Source organism: Elephas maximus, chromosome 13, assembly GCF_024166365.1.
Source record: "Elephas maximus indicus isolate mEleMax1 chromosome 13, mEleMax1 primary haplotype, whole genome shotgun sequence".
NCBI lineage: Eukaryota > Metazoa > Chordata > Mammalia > Proboscidea > Elephantidae > Elephas > Elephas maximus.
In genome coordinates this window covers 93203788-93217126 of record NC_064831.1, presented here as the reverse complement: position 1 = coordinate 93217126, position 13339 = coordinate 93203788, and the positions used below count along the sequence as shown (strand labels likewise).

The 13339-nt window shown below is 49.6% G+C and overlaps 1 protein-coding gene across 2 annotated transcripts in view; it reads left to right on the top strand.

Annotated features, from left to right (window-relative positions):
* PCSK6 (proprotein convertase subtilisin/kexin type 6) overlaps positions 1–13339 on the top strand; it is a 269265-nt gene that overhangs the window by 180083 nt on the left and 75843 nt on the right. For both annotated transcript variants that reach the window (XM_049906076.1, XM_049906075.1), the window contains exon 13: positions 3598–3734. In XM_049906076.1, coding sequence (XP_049762033.1) covers positions 3598–3734 — 137 coding nt within the window. The remainder of the gene's footprint in view (positions 1–3597; positions 3735–13339) is intronic.

Genomic DNA, 13339 nt, shown 5'->3' with positions numbered 1-13339 from the left:
AAGCCCTCAGAAACCTGGGATTCTGCACCTTCCCACACGATGTGTGGAAGGCCATGGAATCACTTCTCCAGCAAACTTAGGAACAAGAGGAAATGCTTTGATACGTTTATTAGAACTTGCAGATAATCACCATGGTCTTTGCCTGAGCTTGGAGGGGAGTGGGGTTAGCAGGGAGCGTGGAGGGAGAGCTGGGGCCCCTCTGTCTTCTCCTTCCAGCTGACAGGCACAGAGAAAAAGGAAGGTTTTGCAGACAAATCAGCATTTCCAGCTCCTCCTGAAAAAACAGAAAGAACTGGCAGCCTTGAGCCCATATCCCTCTGCCCCCATGGTCAGGAGTCATCTGAGCAGAGGGGACCAGGCCTGCCCTGTCCACAGGCTGTGACCCACCACCCCATTTGCCCACCTTGGACCAGTTTACCTCTCTTCGGGCACCTACCTGGCGCTGCGAGCCTTCTCTGGACTGTAGGGAGCTGAGGCGGCCCACACAGTGGGGGCGAGTAAAAGCTGCCAGAATAGGCCAGGAGGGTTGCCCCTTTTCTTACCCCTCCCCCAACTTTGCATCGAACAGAGGGGTTGACTGGCAGCAGTGGCAGCAGTGGAAGGGTAGACGTGGGCCTTTGTCCCAAGGAGTGGGAGCTGTGCTGTGCCACATACCCACCCAGCCTCCCAGGTCCCACAGCCCATCTTCTTTTCAGCCAGAAGGGTCAGCAGGCAGTGACCCCAGCTACAGGCTTATCCTTGCTGCCCCTGTGAATTGACCCTGAGATGTGGCTTCCTGAGACCCAGGGCCTGGCTGCCCAGCTCAGCCCCAGAGGCTCCCCTCTGGGAGGGCACACGGCACGGGGCACCACCCTCCTGAAGGTCATCTGGCCAGCGGAGACCAGTGCAAGGGCTTGAAGCAGAGGTGACCAGCTGCAGAGTTAGACTATTTTGCTCCCAGTTTCTTTCTTTTTTTTTTTTGATTGGGATTTTTAGAGATTTCATACAAAAGTCTAAATTTCTAGTGTGAATTGAAAAATTAGAAGTTCTTGCAGTGCTGGGCCCTCATTTTCTGTATGAGTGCAAGGCTGGAGCTGAGCAGAGGGGCATCAGCTCCAGTGCGCTCCACGCCTGCCGCCCATCCTCCACCAGTACCAAGGTGGAGACAGGGTCTGTTTGTCACCGCGCTGAAGTTGCCAGTTTACCCCAGACTGGGCACACACCTGGAGCCATCCGCATCTGTGACCTGGTTCAGAGGCCAGAGCTGGCGGCAGGCACCACATGGTGGCCTGGCAAGAGCCCCAAGAGAGGCTGCAAGGCTGGGGTCGGTGGTGCCCAGAGGACATTGGCTTTGGGGCCCAAGACTTGAGCCCACACCCCTACTCCCTCACTTCTCAGCTGGGACGGTCTTATTATTCATCTATAAAAATTAGAAATGTTGTAAGAGCTAAATGTGGTGATAAAGATGAAAATGCTTGGCACTGGCCCTGGCGTGGGCAGCTGGCTGCCCTTCCTGTCCTGCTTACACTTGTCCACCTGGTCAGCAAGAACTTCCTGGAGCCACACCATCCCACCCTACTCCCGTCCTCTCCCCAGTTCTCCTTGGCTTCCTTCCCTTCTAACTTCTGCTTTTCTATCCCAGCCCAGTGTTTGAGCCCTGGTGAAGGCTGAGAGCAGGCTGTGCTGGGTTCATTTGGAACAACCATGTGCTAGGTGGTGCTATACCTGTGCTCCCAAGGGCTGAAAACATGCCCTGAGGCCACATGGCAGTCACCCAAGCCTTGGGAATTTGTTTCCAGGTCTGATTTTGTGATAATATCATGGGTTTGTGTTTTAGTATCTATTGCTTTCCACTTTATTTCACAGGTTGCCAAATATTTTCAATAAGAACAGCCTGACGTTCCTTAAGCATCTCAGCACTTAAAAGACAGTTTGTTCTTGTTCTTTCCCTGGTGTTTGGCTTCAGTTTGGTGTTATGCGTGAAAACCAGCCTTGAACTTTGCAGTTTCTTAGAAGAGAGTACAGCTCCCCCGATATTGTCCATACAAAGAATGCTCATTTGATAAACATGTTTAAACGGCAGATACTCAGCAAACTCCCAAGCCAGAAATTTGATTTTTTGTACCACATAAAGCTTATGTATTTGAATTTCTGTTGAACAATAAAAAACCCCTTCCTCCATTTTAAAATTTCTATTCCGAAATAGTTGGAAAATTAGACTATGAAGAAAGAGTAAGAGAAGAAGCTGGAATAGTTTCTTCTAAGGAGAGAGGACTGAGAAGGGGGCTGAGTGTTGGAAGACCGAGGGTGTCATTAGTTACTTCCTGTTTCTCCTACTAACCAAACACAGAAAAATGACAATGCTGACGCCCCAGGGACTTGTGGGTAGGGTCAGGAAAGACCTTCCAGTCTGGAAAGACAAAGGGAACTTCATTGGAACCTGCAAGGGGGGTTTTGCTGGGAAGGGAGGGAAGCTCCTTCTCCTCCTCCCCCAAAGCACTGCACCCAAGGTGTCTCCTGAAAGCTGGGCGAGCCTCCCAAAGGCACTGAAAAACAACTGAGTCTGTTATCAGCTGGCTTCTTCCCGAGCTCCACTGTCGAAGCCTATTCATCCCTAAAGAACAGGGGACAAAACTTCCCACAAGTTTGAGTAGTTGTTCATTTTTCCATATGTGTACCTCGCGGAGAACACTGCACAAGAGCTGGCTCTAAGACAAATGTGAAAGTTACAGTCAGTCCACAAACAAGCATTTTAAAGACTTCCTTTGTAAAGGCCATTGGGTTTAAATGGAAGGGCCGTCCAGCTGCCTCTATCTGCTTCTGTGCATCCAGGCACTGGGGCTGTGAGCCTATAGCGTCGTTCCTGAGGTAGGAAGGGACCAAACACCCCTGTAAAATTGGGGCAGGAGGGAAAGGATTCATCTGGGACCTCATAGACACCTGCTGGTGATGGAAAGAGCACAGGACAAGGAGTCAGAATGTCCCCAAGTGAGTTCCATCTCGGCTGGCTACTGGCCTTTGGGCCTGCAGCAAGCCACTCAACTTAGAATCTATAAATTAGGAAGGGAGGGCAAAGACCATCGTTTACCAAGTCCCTATGTTACACGGAAACCCTGGTGGCATAGTGGTTAATCCCTACGGCTGCTAACCAAAGGGTTGGCTGTTCGAATCCACCAGGTGCTCCTTGGAAACTCTATGGGGCAGTTCTACCCTGTCTTATAGGGTCGCCATGAGTCGGAATTGACTCAACAGCGCTGGGTTTGGTTTTTGGTCTGTGTCACACTGGGTGTGTGTCATGCCTGCCATCCTCTTGGGATGTTTGGGAGATTCCAGGAGATAACGGAGGTGAAGCTCTGGTGTATCAGGCTGTTGTGATCTATGGTAGAAAACAAGAGTTTGAAACAATCAGCGTTTAAACAACATTTTCTCGCTCATATCAGCTAAGGGCCAGGTACCTTCCTCCCCTGCTCTCTCCCACTGCCACCCTTGCAGTATGCCTTGCCCATTGGTACAGTCACCTAGGGGAAAATTTGAATGCAGAAGAGCACCACCCCAGGCAGCCCCCACCCGCCTCCCATTTCAGGCCCTCATTTTCTGATGCCACATCTCTAATTCCAGATTGCTGGATCATTCCAATGAAGGGTTTACAAACTGGGAATTCATGACCGTCCACTGCTGGGGAGAAAAGGCTGAAGGGGAATGGACCCTGGAAATCCAAGACATACCATCCCAGGTCCGCAACCCGGAGAAGCAAGGTCAGTGACTCTCAGGAATCTCGTGACAAAAATTTACCAGACACAGTTGTTGTTGTTGTTAGGTGCCATTGGGTTAGTTTCAACTCGTAATGGCCCTGTGTACAACAGAGTGAAACACTGCCCAGTCCTGCACCATCCTCATAATTGTTGCTATATTGGAGTGCATCATTGCAGCCACTGTGTCAATCCATGTCATCGAGGGTCTTCCTCTTTTTCGCTGACCCTCTGCCTTACTAAGCATGATGTCCTTCTCCAGTGACTGGTCCCTCCTGATAACATGTCCGAAGTTTGTGAGAAGAAGTCTTACCATCATCGCTTCCAAGGAGCACTCTGGCTATACTTCTTCCAAGACAGACTTGTTCATTCTTCTGGCAGTCCGTGGTACATTCAGTATTCTTTGCCTACCCCGTAATTCAAAGGCATTAATTCTTCTTTGGTCTTCCTTATTTATTGCCCAGCTTTTGCATGCTTACGAGGCAACTGAAAATACCATGGCTTGGGTCAGAAGCACCTTAGTTGTCAAAATGACATCTTTGCTTTTTAATACTTCAGAGAGATCTTATGCAGCAGATATTCCCAATGCAGAGGAGCCCTGGTGACACAGTGGCTAAGCGCTCGGCTGTGAACCAAAAGGTCGGCAATTCAAACCCACCAGCCGCTCTGCAGGAGAAAGATGTGGCAATCTTCGTTCGTAAAGATTGTTGTTGTTGTTAGGTGCCATTGAGTCAGTTCCAACTCATAGCGACCCCACATACAACAGAATGAAACACTGCCCGGTCCTGTGCCATCCTCACAATTGTTGTTATACTTAAGCCCACTGAGGCAACCATTGTGTCAATCCATCTCATTGAGGGTCTTCTTCTTTTTCACTGACTGTAAAGATTACAGCCTTGGAAACCCTGTGGGGCAGTTCTCCTCTGTCATATGGGGTCGCTATGAGTCGGAATTGACTCTATGGCAATGAGTTTGGTTTTTTGGTTTGAAGTGGTTGAACATCAACTAATTTTTTTTTTTTTTTTTGGTACAGGACTGCGTATTCCTTCCATCTTCTTTAGATGCCTCCTGTATCATTTAATATTTTGCCCATAGAATCCTTCAATATTGCAGTTCGAGGCTTGATTTTTTTTCTTCAGTTCTTTCAGCTTGAGAAATGCCAAGCGTGTTCTTCTTTTTGGTTTTCTAATTCCAGGTCTTTGCTTATGTCACTGAAATAGTTTACTTTGTCTTCTGGAGCTGCCCTTTAGAATCTTCTGTTCAACTCTTACTTCATCATTTTTTCCATTTGCTTTAGCTGCTGTGTATTCAAGAGCAGCTTTCAGAGTCTTCTGGCATCCATTTCGATCTTTTCTTTCTTTCCTGTCTTTTTAGTGACCTTTTGCTTTCTTCATATATGACGTCCTTGATGTTATCCCATAAGTCATCTGGTCTTCGGCCATTAGCATTCAATGCATCAAATCTGTTCTTGAGATGGTCTCTAAATTCAGGTGGGATATACTCAAGGTTGTACGTTGGCTCTCATGGACTTGTTTTAATTTTCTTCAGCTTCAACTTGAACTTGCGTATGAGCACGTGATAGTCTGTTCTGCAGTCAGTCCCTGGCCTTGTTCTGACTGATGATATTGAGCTTCTCCATCATTTCTTTTCCACAAAAGTACACAGAAACACAGTAGTTAAATAAAAATTTTGGCATTTTTTTTAATGGAGGTAAAATTCACCTACCATAAAATTCAGTAGTTTAATCATTTTATACTGTACAATCCAGTGACTTTTAGTACATTCAGAGTGCCTAGCAATCATTGCTGCTATCTAATTCTAGAACATTTTCATCACTCTCGAAGGGAAACCCTGTGCTTATTAGCAGTCATTCCTCATTCCTCCTTCCTCCAGTCCCTGGCACCCACTAATCTACTTTCTGTCTCTATCGATTTGCCTGTTCTTGACGTTTCATATAAATAGAATTACATGTGGCTTTTTGTGTCTGGCTTTTTTCACTTAGCATAATGTTTTCAAGATTCATCCATGTTATAGCACGTATCAGCATTTCATTCTTTTTACTGCCAAATGATATTCCATGATATGGATATACCACATTCTGTTTACCTGTTCCTCAGCTGACAGACATTTGGATTGTTTCCACTTTTTGGCTGTTAAGACTAATGCTGTTGTGAACATCCAGGTACAAGTTTTGTATGGACATATGTTCCCAGTTTTCTTGGGTATATACCTAGAAGTGGAATACTCGGTCATATGGTAATTCTATGTTTAATTTTTTGAGGAACTCTTGCCAGGTTGTTAAAGCCAGAGTCTGTGGCTCTGAAGGGCTGAGGACTCTCTCCAGGGGCCACATGGTACTATAGTTAAGACTGTGGGCTCTGGGGCCAGACAACCTGGGGTGGATGCTGCTCCTACTCTTACCGACACCTGTGACCTTGGGCGAGTCACTTAGCCTCTCTCCGGACCTTGTCTAGAAAATGGAGTGATCATGGTGCCCGAATTGCAGGGTCGTTTCGGGATGGAATCAGTTCATGCAGGCAGGGTGCTGAGAGTGGTCCCAGCTCACACAATGCTTGACAGCACCCCTTCTAGAAGCACCCTCCGCACTCTGCTGCAGCATGCCCATGCGATGGGCCTCTCCCACCTTACCAGCTGCTCCTCCCAGGTCTCCTTCACCGACCCTTTGCTTACACTCCTAATCGTGGCAGGCCTCTGTCTTGGTTCCCACCTGGTGCTCTTGTCCAGCCAGGACACTGACTACCTTGTACCTGCTGGTGGTGCCCAAACCCCACCTCTACCTGCCTCTCGTGCACGCTGACCTGCTCGCCAGCCACCTCCTCAGCTTCTGCACATGGAGCTTAACAGGCTTCTCATGCCTCATGCATCTCAGACAGAACTCCCAAACGGCCACTCTCCAGTGTTCCCCATTTTGTAAATAGCCCCATTCTCCTCAGGTGATTGGCCACAGCCCAAGAGTCACCCTTCAGCTCTTCCCTCTCTGCTCCCTCACATCTGCCTTCAGAACAGATCTCCATCTGTCCACTTGTCTGTGTTCCACTGCCCCAGTCATGCATACCTCCCTTCAGTTCCTCAATCGTGCCCCAATCTTACCTGCCCCAGGGCCTTTGTATCTGCTCTGCCCTCCACCAGGAACGCTGTACCCCAGACTGCCTGTGGGTGCTCCTTCTCATTATACAGGTTTTAGCTCAAGCATCACCTCCTGGGGAGGTCTTAGCTGAGGATCTGGGATAGATGTCCTACCTGCCCTCTATCCCAGGTTATTTCTGCAAAAACAGTGAGGCCGGGCATGAGAACAGGGAGGGAGAAAAGTTTGTTAAGATTCCCATTTTACGTTGGGGGCATGCAGATGGTGTTTTATTCTTAACACTGATAGAGGCATAGAACCCAAATATCTTTTTTATAATGCAGATATAACCAAGATTCAGAACAAGATGTAGAACTTCCAAATCACTAGAGGAAAATAAGAGTAAATAAAAATTGATCAATATGCCAAAAAAGAAAAGAGCTATAGGCACATTTAAATAGAAATACAAAAATCTTAACACAAAGTCTTAAAAAACATGAGAAGTGGAGTGTATTAAAAGAATAACGCTCCCCTCCAAGAATGCAGCATTCATGCAACAAGAATTTTTTGAGCACCTCTAGGCTCTGAGCGGTGGGGAGACAGTGGTGAACAAAACAGATGTGTGCTTACCTTCTAGTGGGTGGAGTCAGCCATTAAACAAGATTACTATGTAGGAAGTTATAGTATGTTAGATGATGAAAAGCTCTGAGGAGAAAAATAAAGCCGGGAGGGGTGGTAGAGAGTATCAGGTGGCCATGGAAGGCCTCACAGAAGGGGCATTTGACTTCTGAAAGAGGTCAGGTTGTGATCTATGGAGACATCTGGGGAAGGGTATTCCAGGAAAAGCGTTCAGCATGTGCAAAGGCCCTGGGGCAGGAGCATGCCTGGTATGTTCAAGGCATAGTAGAGGCCCACGTGGCTGGAAGGAGTTGGGGCAGGGAGCAGGGAGAGTAGGAGGAGATGGGGTCATAGGTCATGCTGGCTTTGTAGGCCATCAAAAGCTTGGTGGGAAGCCATTGCGAGGTTCTAAGCAGAGGAGAGGCAGGGTCTGAACGTCCATGTTACTAGCTCATTTCAGCAGCTCAGTTAGACTAGAGTAGGGTGCAGGGAGGCAGGGAGACCACTGAGGCGGTTGCAGTAATTCAGACAAGATGGCAGTGGTGACACTGCCCAGGGTAGTGGCAGTGGAGGCCTGCAAAGTAGTCAGATTCTGAGTGTAATTTGAAAGTCGAGTCCAGAGTATTTATGCAGAAGGATCAGATGTGGGCTATGAGAGAAGACGGGGGCATCGACGCCTCCAGGTTTGTGTCCTGAGCAGTGGAAGAATGAAGTCGCGGTTTCCTGCGACTGGGAAGACCACCAAGAAGCACAGGCCAGAGAGAAGACCAGGAGCTCAGTTTGGGGGTTTAAGTTGAAGATGTCTGTTACAAATCTGGGCAGAAATGTGTACTTGGAGCTCAGGGAGGTGGTAGGGCTGGAAATGCACACTTATGCGCTGTCAGCCATGAGTGTGGACAACAGCACCCAGGGGACGAGTAGAGATAGAAAAGGGAGGGATCCAAGGATAGGGCCCTGGAGCCCCCCAGTGTGTGGGCAATGCTGGGAAACTGTGTAACAGTGATTTGACAAATGCATAGAGACTGCTGCCTGTAGGTAGTTGGTGAGCTTTGGGGTTGCAGTGGGTACAACACAGAATGAAATGGCCTGCGTACCTGCACGCCCGTGCCGCACACACCCCGTCCTGCCCAGCCACTCCCTGTCATGTCAGTTCCCTGCTGCCTGCCCGTGCAGGCCTCAGCTCTGTCCTCACCTTCTTCAACACTGGCATGTTTGCTCTCTGGAATCTTGTCGCCTGGCTCTGCCAGCTCCCCCGGTTCATGCCACACACACAGTAGGTATTTGATGAATTAATGAGTACTGGTGGAGACTTTTGTCATCACCAAGTGACCAGGCATTCTGTGTGCTACAGAGGAAAAGACCTAGTGGAGACAAGGGATGCCTCCTGAGGGTGGCCCTGAATTAAGTCCTAAAACAGGCCCATCTCCATCCACGGGCGTGGCTAGAATGAGGGTCTTTGTGCTTAGATGGCTGAGACAGGAGCAGGATACACATCTTGTGACACCTTCTAGCTCTGAAATTCTGTGACGTAGAATTTGGGGGCTGGGGATGCATCTTCTGTGTGGCCACAGGGTCTACACAATCCTGGGGTGCTTTTGGGGTTGGCTCGTTCCCTCGGGCTGTAATCCATGCAGAGTTCTACACCTGAACATGTGCTTTGCCGGACATGACAAGTGTATTGTAGCATCAGCTCACTTGCTCTGCGTGGTGAGGACGGCCCTCTCTGCAGCCTGCTCAGACAGCAGCATGGCGCTCCCTCCCTGGAGGCCTGTGCAGTAGCTCACCATCAGCCCCATCCACTCTGCCCCACATGGAAACCCGTCATGGCCTCCCTTGGACACTGCAGCTGAGATCGAGTCTCCTCAACACACACGGCCTGCACTTCCCACATGGTTCAAGGTCAGGCTCTGGGCTTTATTGATGAGTTGGCAGCCAGCGTCCACCAGGGGGTCTGGTGGCTAGTGAGCATGCAGGCATCTGTGGGGACCCCATGGAATCCAATGGGGGGATGGCACTAGGACAGAGGCAGAGAGGACCTTTCCCTGACTGGCGGGTTGGCCTGGTGCTTGGGAGGCTGCTCCTGGGTAAGCCCTCTTCAGCCTCCATATGAAGTGCCCCCACCCAGATGTCCCTGGGGTGTCAAAATAGAAGGGATCTACCTGTCCCAACAGCCATTTATCTTATGAATGTTTGTAGAAGTTATGCCACGGCCAGACACAGTGGAGGTGCCTGTACCGAAGAGAGCCTGAAGACAAGTCCTGGCCTTTGAGGAGCTGCCAGGCTAGTTGGGAATGTTCTAGTTTTCAGGAACCTGTGGTGCCACACACATGGCCATGGGCTACAAAAGACCCACAGGAGTACCCAGAACTCAGAGCCGGGAGGGACAGGGAAGGGGTTTAAGGAAGGGTTTGTTTTAAGGCCTACCAAATTTGGAACCTCCCCTATGTGAGCTGGCTATTTTCCTTATTTGGACTGAAATTACAGGACACCAAGGGATGGAGACCGGCCAAAGGGTATTGCTCTCCCTTTAGCTTCCCCAAAGTGAAGGGTTAAGCAGTGCCTGCCAGTTACCCACCCTGCTCTGGCATGCTATCTGGGGGAGGAGTCCTCTGAGTGTCTCCTGTGCCCAGGTGCCTGGAGCTGGCCATGCTCACCTGGCAGTGGCGGGGCAGGGGGGGAGGTAACTGCACAGGGTTGCCCGTGAAGCCATGGGGCCTCTGTGATCTGATCTGGGGCCTGTCCAGGGTGAGGCTCCATGGTGACGGCCTGTCCCAGTGCTCCTCCTCCAGGGACCCCCTCACATGCAGAGCAGAGGCGGGACCACCTGGCCAGGCTGAAGGTGAGATGGCCTCGTCCTGCAGAGGTCTTTACATCAGCTGGGGCTTCAGGAGACGTGGGACTTGGAGAAATTGGAGGGGTACCCGAGAAGAACCATAGAAACACTTGTAATGCCAGAAAACATCACCCAGCAGGAGAGGCTAAAGGATGCTCTGGGATGAGGGCTGTCCTGAGAACAAAGCCATGTGGTGTCTCCACTGAAAGCTCACTCGGGCAGTGGTCACCTCGTGCAGAGAGACCTGGGTCCCAGAGAGGCCGTGCTCATGCAGAAACCAAGCCACCAGGAGTACATCCAAAATGTGCACGGGGCGGCCAGTGAAAGAACACACTGGGGCCCACTTACATATAAGTTTGTGGGTGCAGAGGTGACTAAACTCATAAAAAAACAAAACAAAACCAGTTGCCATCTAGTCGATTCTGACTCATAGTGACCCAATATGTGTGGAGTAGAACTGCTCCATAGGGTTTTCAAGGCTGGGACCTTTCAGAACCAGATCTCCAGGCCTGTCTTCCGAGGCACCTCTGAGTGGGTTTGAACTGCCAACCTTTCACTTAGTTGTTGAGCACTTAACTATTTGTGCCACCCAGGAACTCCAACTAAACCCTACATGGACATTATTGCACTGTTTTGGATATGTGATATAGTTGCCAGTGAGGAAGAAAGGGAAAAGAGAGGAGAGGAAAAGGAAGAGAAAGGGAAGGTGGAAGAGAAAGAAAGAGAAGGGGAAAAGAGAGAGAAAGGGAGAGAGAAGTATCGCATACCCACACGGTCTGCCTTACAAAGCAGGCTGATATGATGGTGTCTGTCAGGGATACTCAGCCTGGGAAGGTGACCCCAGAGCCCAGGAGAAACACAGGCCTGTGGCTGTCGTGCTGGCATTGTGGGTAACAAGGATGTGATGTGATGCTTCATGAATGCGTGTGCTGTTTCTGTCTGGTTGTCTGGTCAGGGTAGCCTCTGATCACCAGGTCACCACCCTCCTCGATGCCAGGGATCGTGTGGCCCCGCCAGGCACAGTCCCCGGAAACACAAGGTCGTTGTCATTTTTACACAGTGCTTCCAAGAACCTGTCCTTGGGCAAGGTGCCTCATTCCTGGTTCATTTCAATCTCCCTCAAATTTCTACAGCTTAATTCCTTTAAAAAAAAAAGAAAAAGAAGCTCGCTTCTAATCGTGTATTGTATAAAAATACCTTAAAATCTCAGATAAGACCTGGGTTTATTAAGTAATCAAGTGATCTAGCTCAACTAATACTCAGTCTTCTGTCACACTGAGCTTGGTTTATGTAATTAGTTCTGAAACCAGTTTTTAAAAATTGCGTAGCGTATTAGTCATCCATTTTCCTCTTCAGTTCCTAGACCAAGGAAAGGGTGTGTGTTCCTCTCCAGTTACACTGCTCCAGAGACAGGGGGTAGGGCTGAGTCCAAGGCTGCCTCACAGCCAGGCTGTGTTCATGCGTGCCTGCAGCACGTCGCGGCTGCTGTTGTTTGTTGGTGTCTGGTCTGGCGTAGTGGTCAAGTGCTCCGGCTGCTAACCAAAGGGTCGGCAGTTCAAGTCCGCCAGGTGCTCCTTGGAAACTCCATGGGGCAGTTCTCCTCTGTCCTATAGGGTCGCTATGAGTCGGAATCGACTCGACGGCACTGGGCTTGGCTTGGGCTTGGTCAGCTCCAACTCGTATATGACAGAACCGAACGTTGCCAGGTCTCGTGCTGTCCTTACCGTCATTGGTATGTTTGAGCCCATTGTTGAGGCTCTTGTGTCAGTCCATCCTATTCGGGATTTCCCAACCACAGTGTTCTTTTCCAGAGTCTGGTCTTTGCTGATGATGTGTTCAAAGTAGCAAGCATGCCTAACTTTCACCAAATTTACATCTAGGGAGCATTCTGGTTGTATTTCTTCTAAGACTTTGTTCGTTCTTCTGGCAGTCCATGGAATATTCAGTATTCTTCACCAACACCACAATTCAAACGTATCAATTCTTCTGTCTTCATTTTTCATTGTCCTGCTTTCACATGCGTATGAGGCAGTTGAAAAGACCATTGTCTGGTTGAGAGGCACCTTAGTCATCAAAGTAACATCTTTGTTTTTCGAACCTCAAAGAGGTCTTTTGCAGCACATTTGCCCAATGCAGTACATCCTTTGATTTCTTGACAGCTGCTTCCATGGACGTTGATTGCTGATTCCAGCGTGCCTTTCTTCTTGTTGTTAGTTACCATCGAGTCAATTCTGATTCATGATGACCCCATGTGTCAGAGTAGAACTGTAGTCTGTAGGGTTTTCAATGGCTGTGGCGTTTTGGAAGCAGATCACCAGACCTGTCTTCCAAGGCACCTCTAGGGAGGTTCAAATCTCTAATCTTTTGGCTAGTAGTCGAGCGCTTAGCTGTTTGCACCACCCAAGGGCTCCTTAAGCATGCCATTACTGAAACCTAATTAGTGCCAGGTCCTGGGGACAGCAGGACAGCCCTAACCCTACAGCCTTACCCCACACTGGGGAAGCAGGCCTGCCTGTGCAGGTGTTGGGAGTGGTCTCAGGCAGGGAGTGTGGAGGCTGAGGGATGCCCAGGAAGGGCCCTGAGAGCCTCAAGGCCGCCATGGACAGTGAAACTGGGGATGGTCATGTCAGAGCTGACCATAAGGGTCCCAGTCTGCAGAAATATGGATGCGTCTTAGAAAAGTTCCCATCTAGAATGCTCAGAATATTAAGTTTGGATCCTGATTGCAGACAGCTTCAGCCATCTGGGAATCACACATGCTCCATCACCCAGCAGCAGGCAGGCCTGCGGTCAGACCTCCCTGCCTCTGCTCTTCCTGAATCTCCAGCACCAGGGCTGGGTCTCCTCTCCTGTCAGATGGCAATGCACATACCTCCCTTGGAAGCTTGTGCAGAAGGTGATGGCCCAGGTAGGGTAAATGAGGATAAGAGCTCTCTCCTGCCCTCCTCAGCACAGAGCGGGAGGGGCCTGGTCCAGGGGGTCTCCAGCACTGCCCCTGCCAAGACTGGTGTCAGCAGTCATGTCTGGGCACCAGGCAAAGCCCTTGCGCTTGCACCAGTTATACCAGCGTCCCTG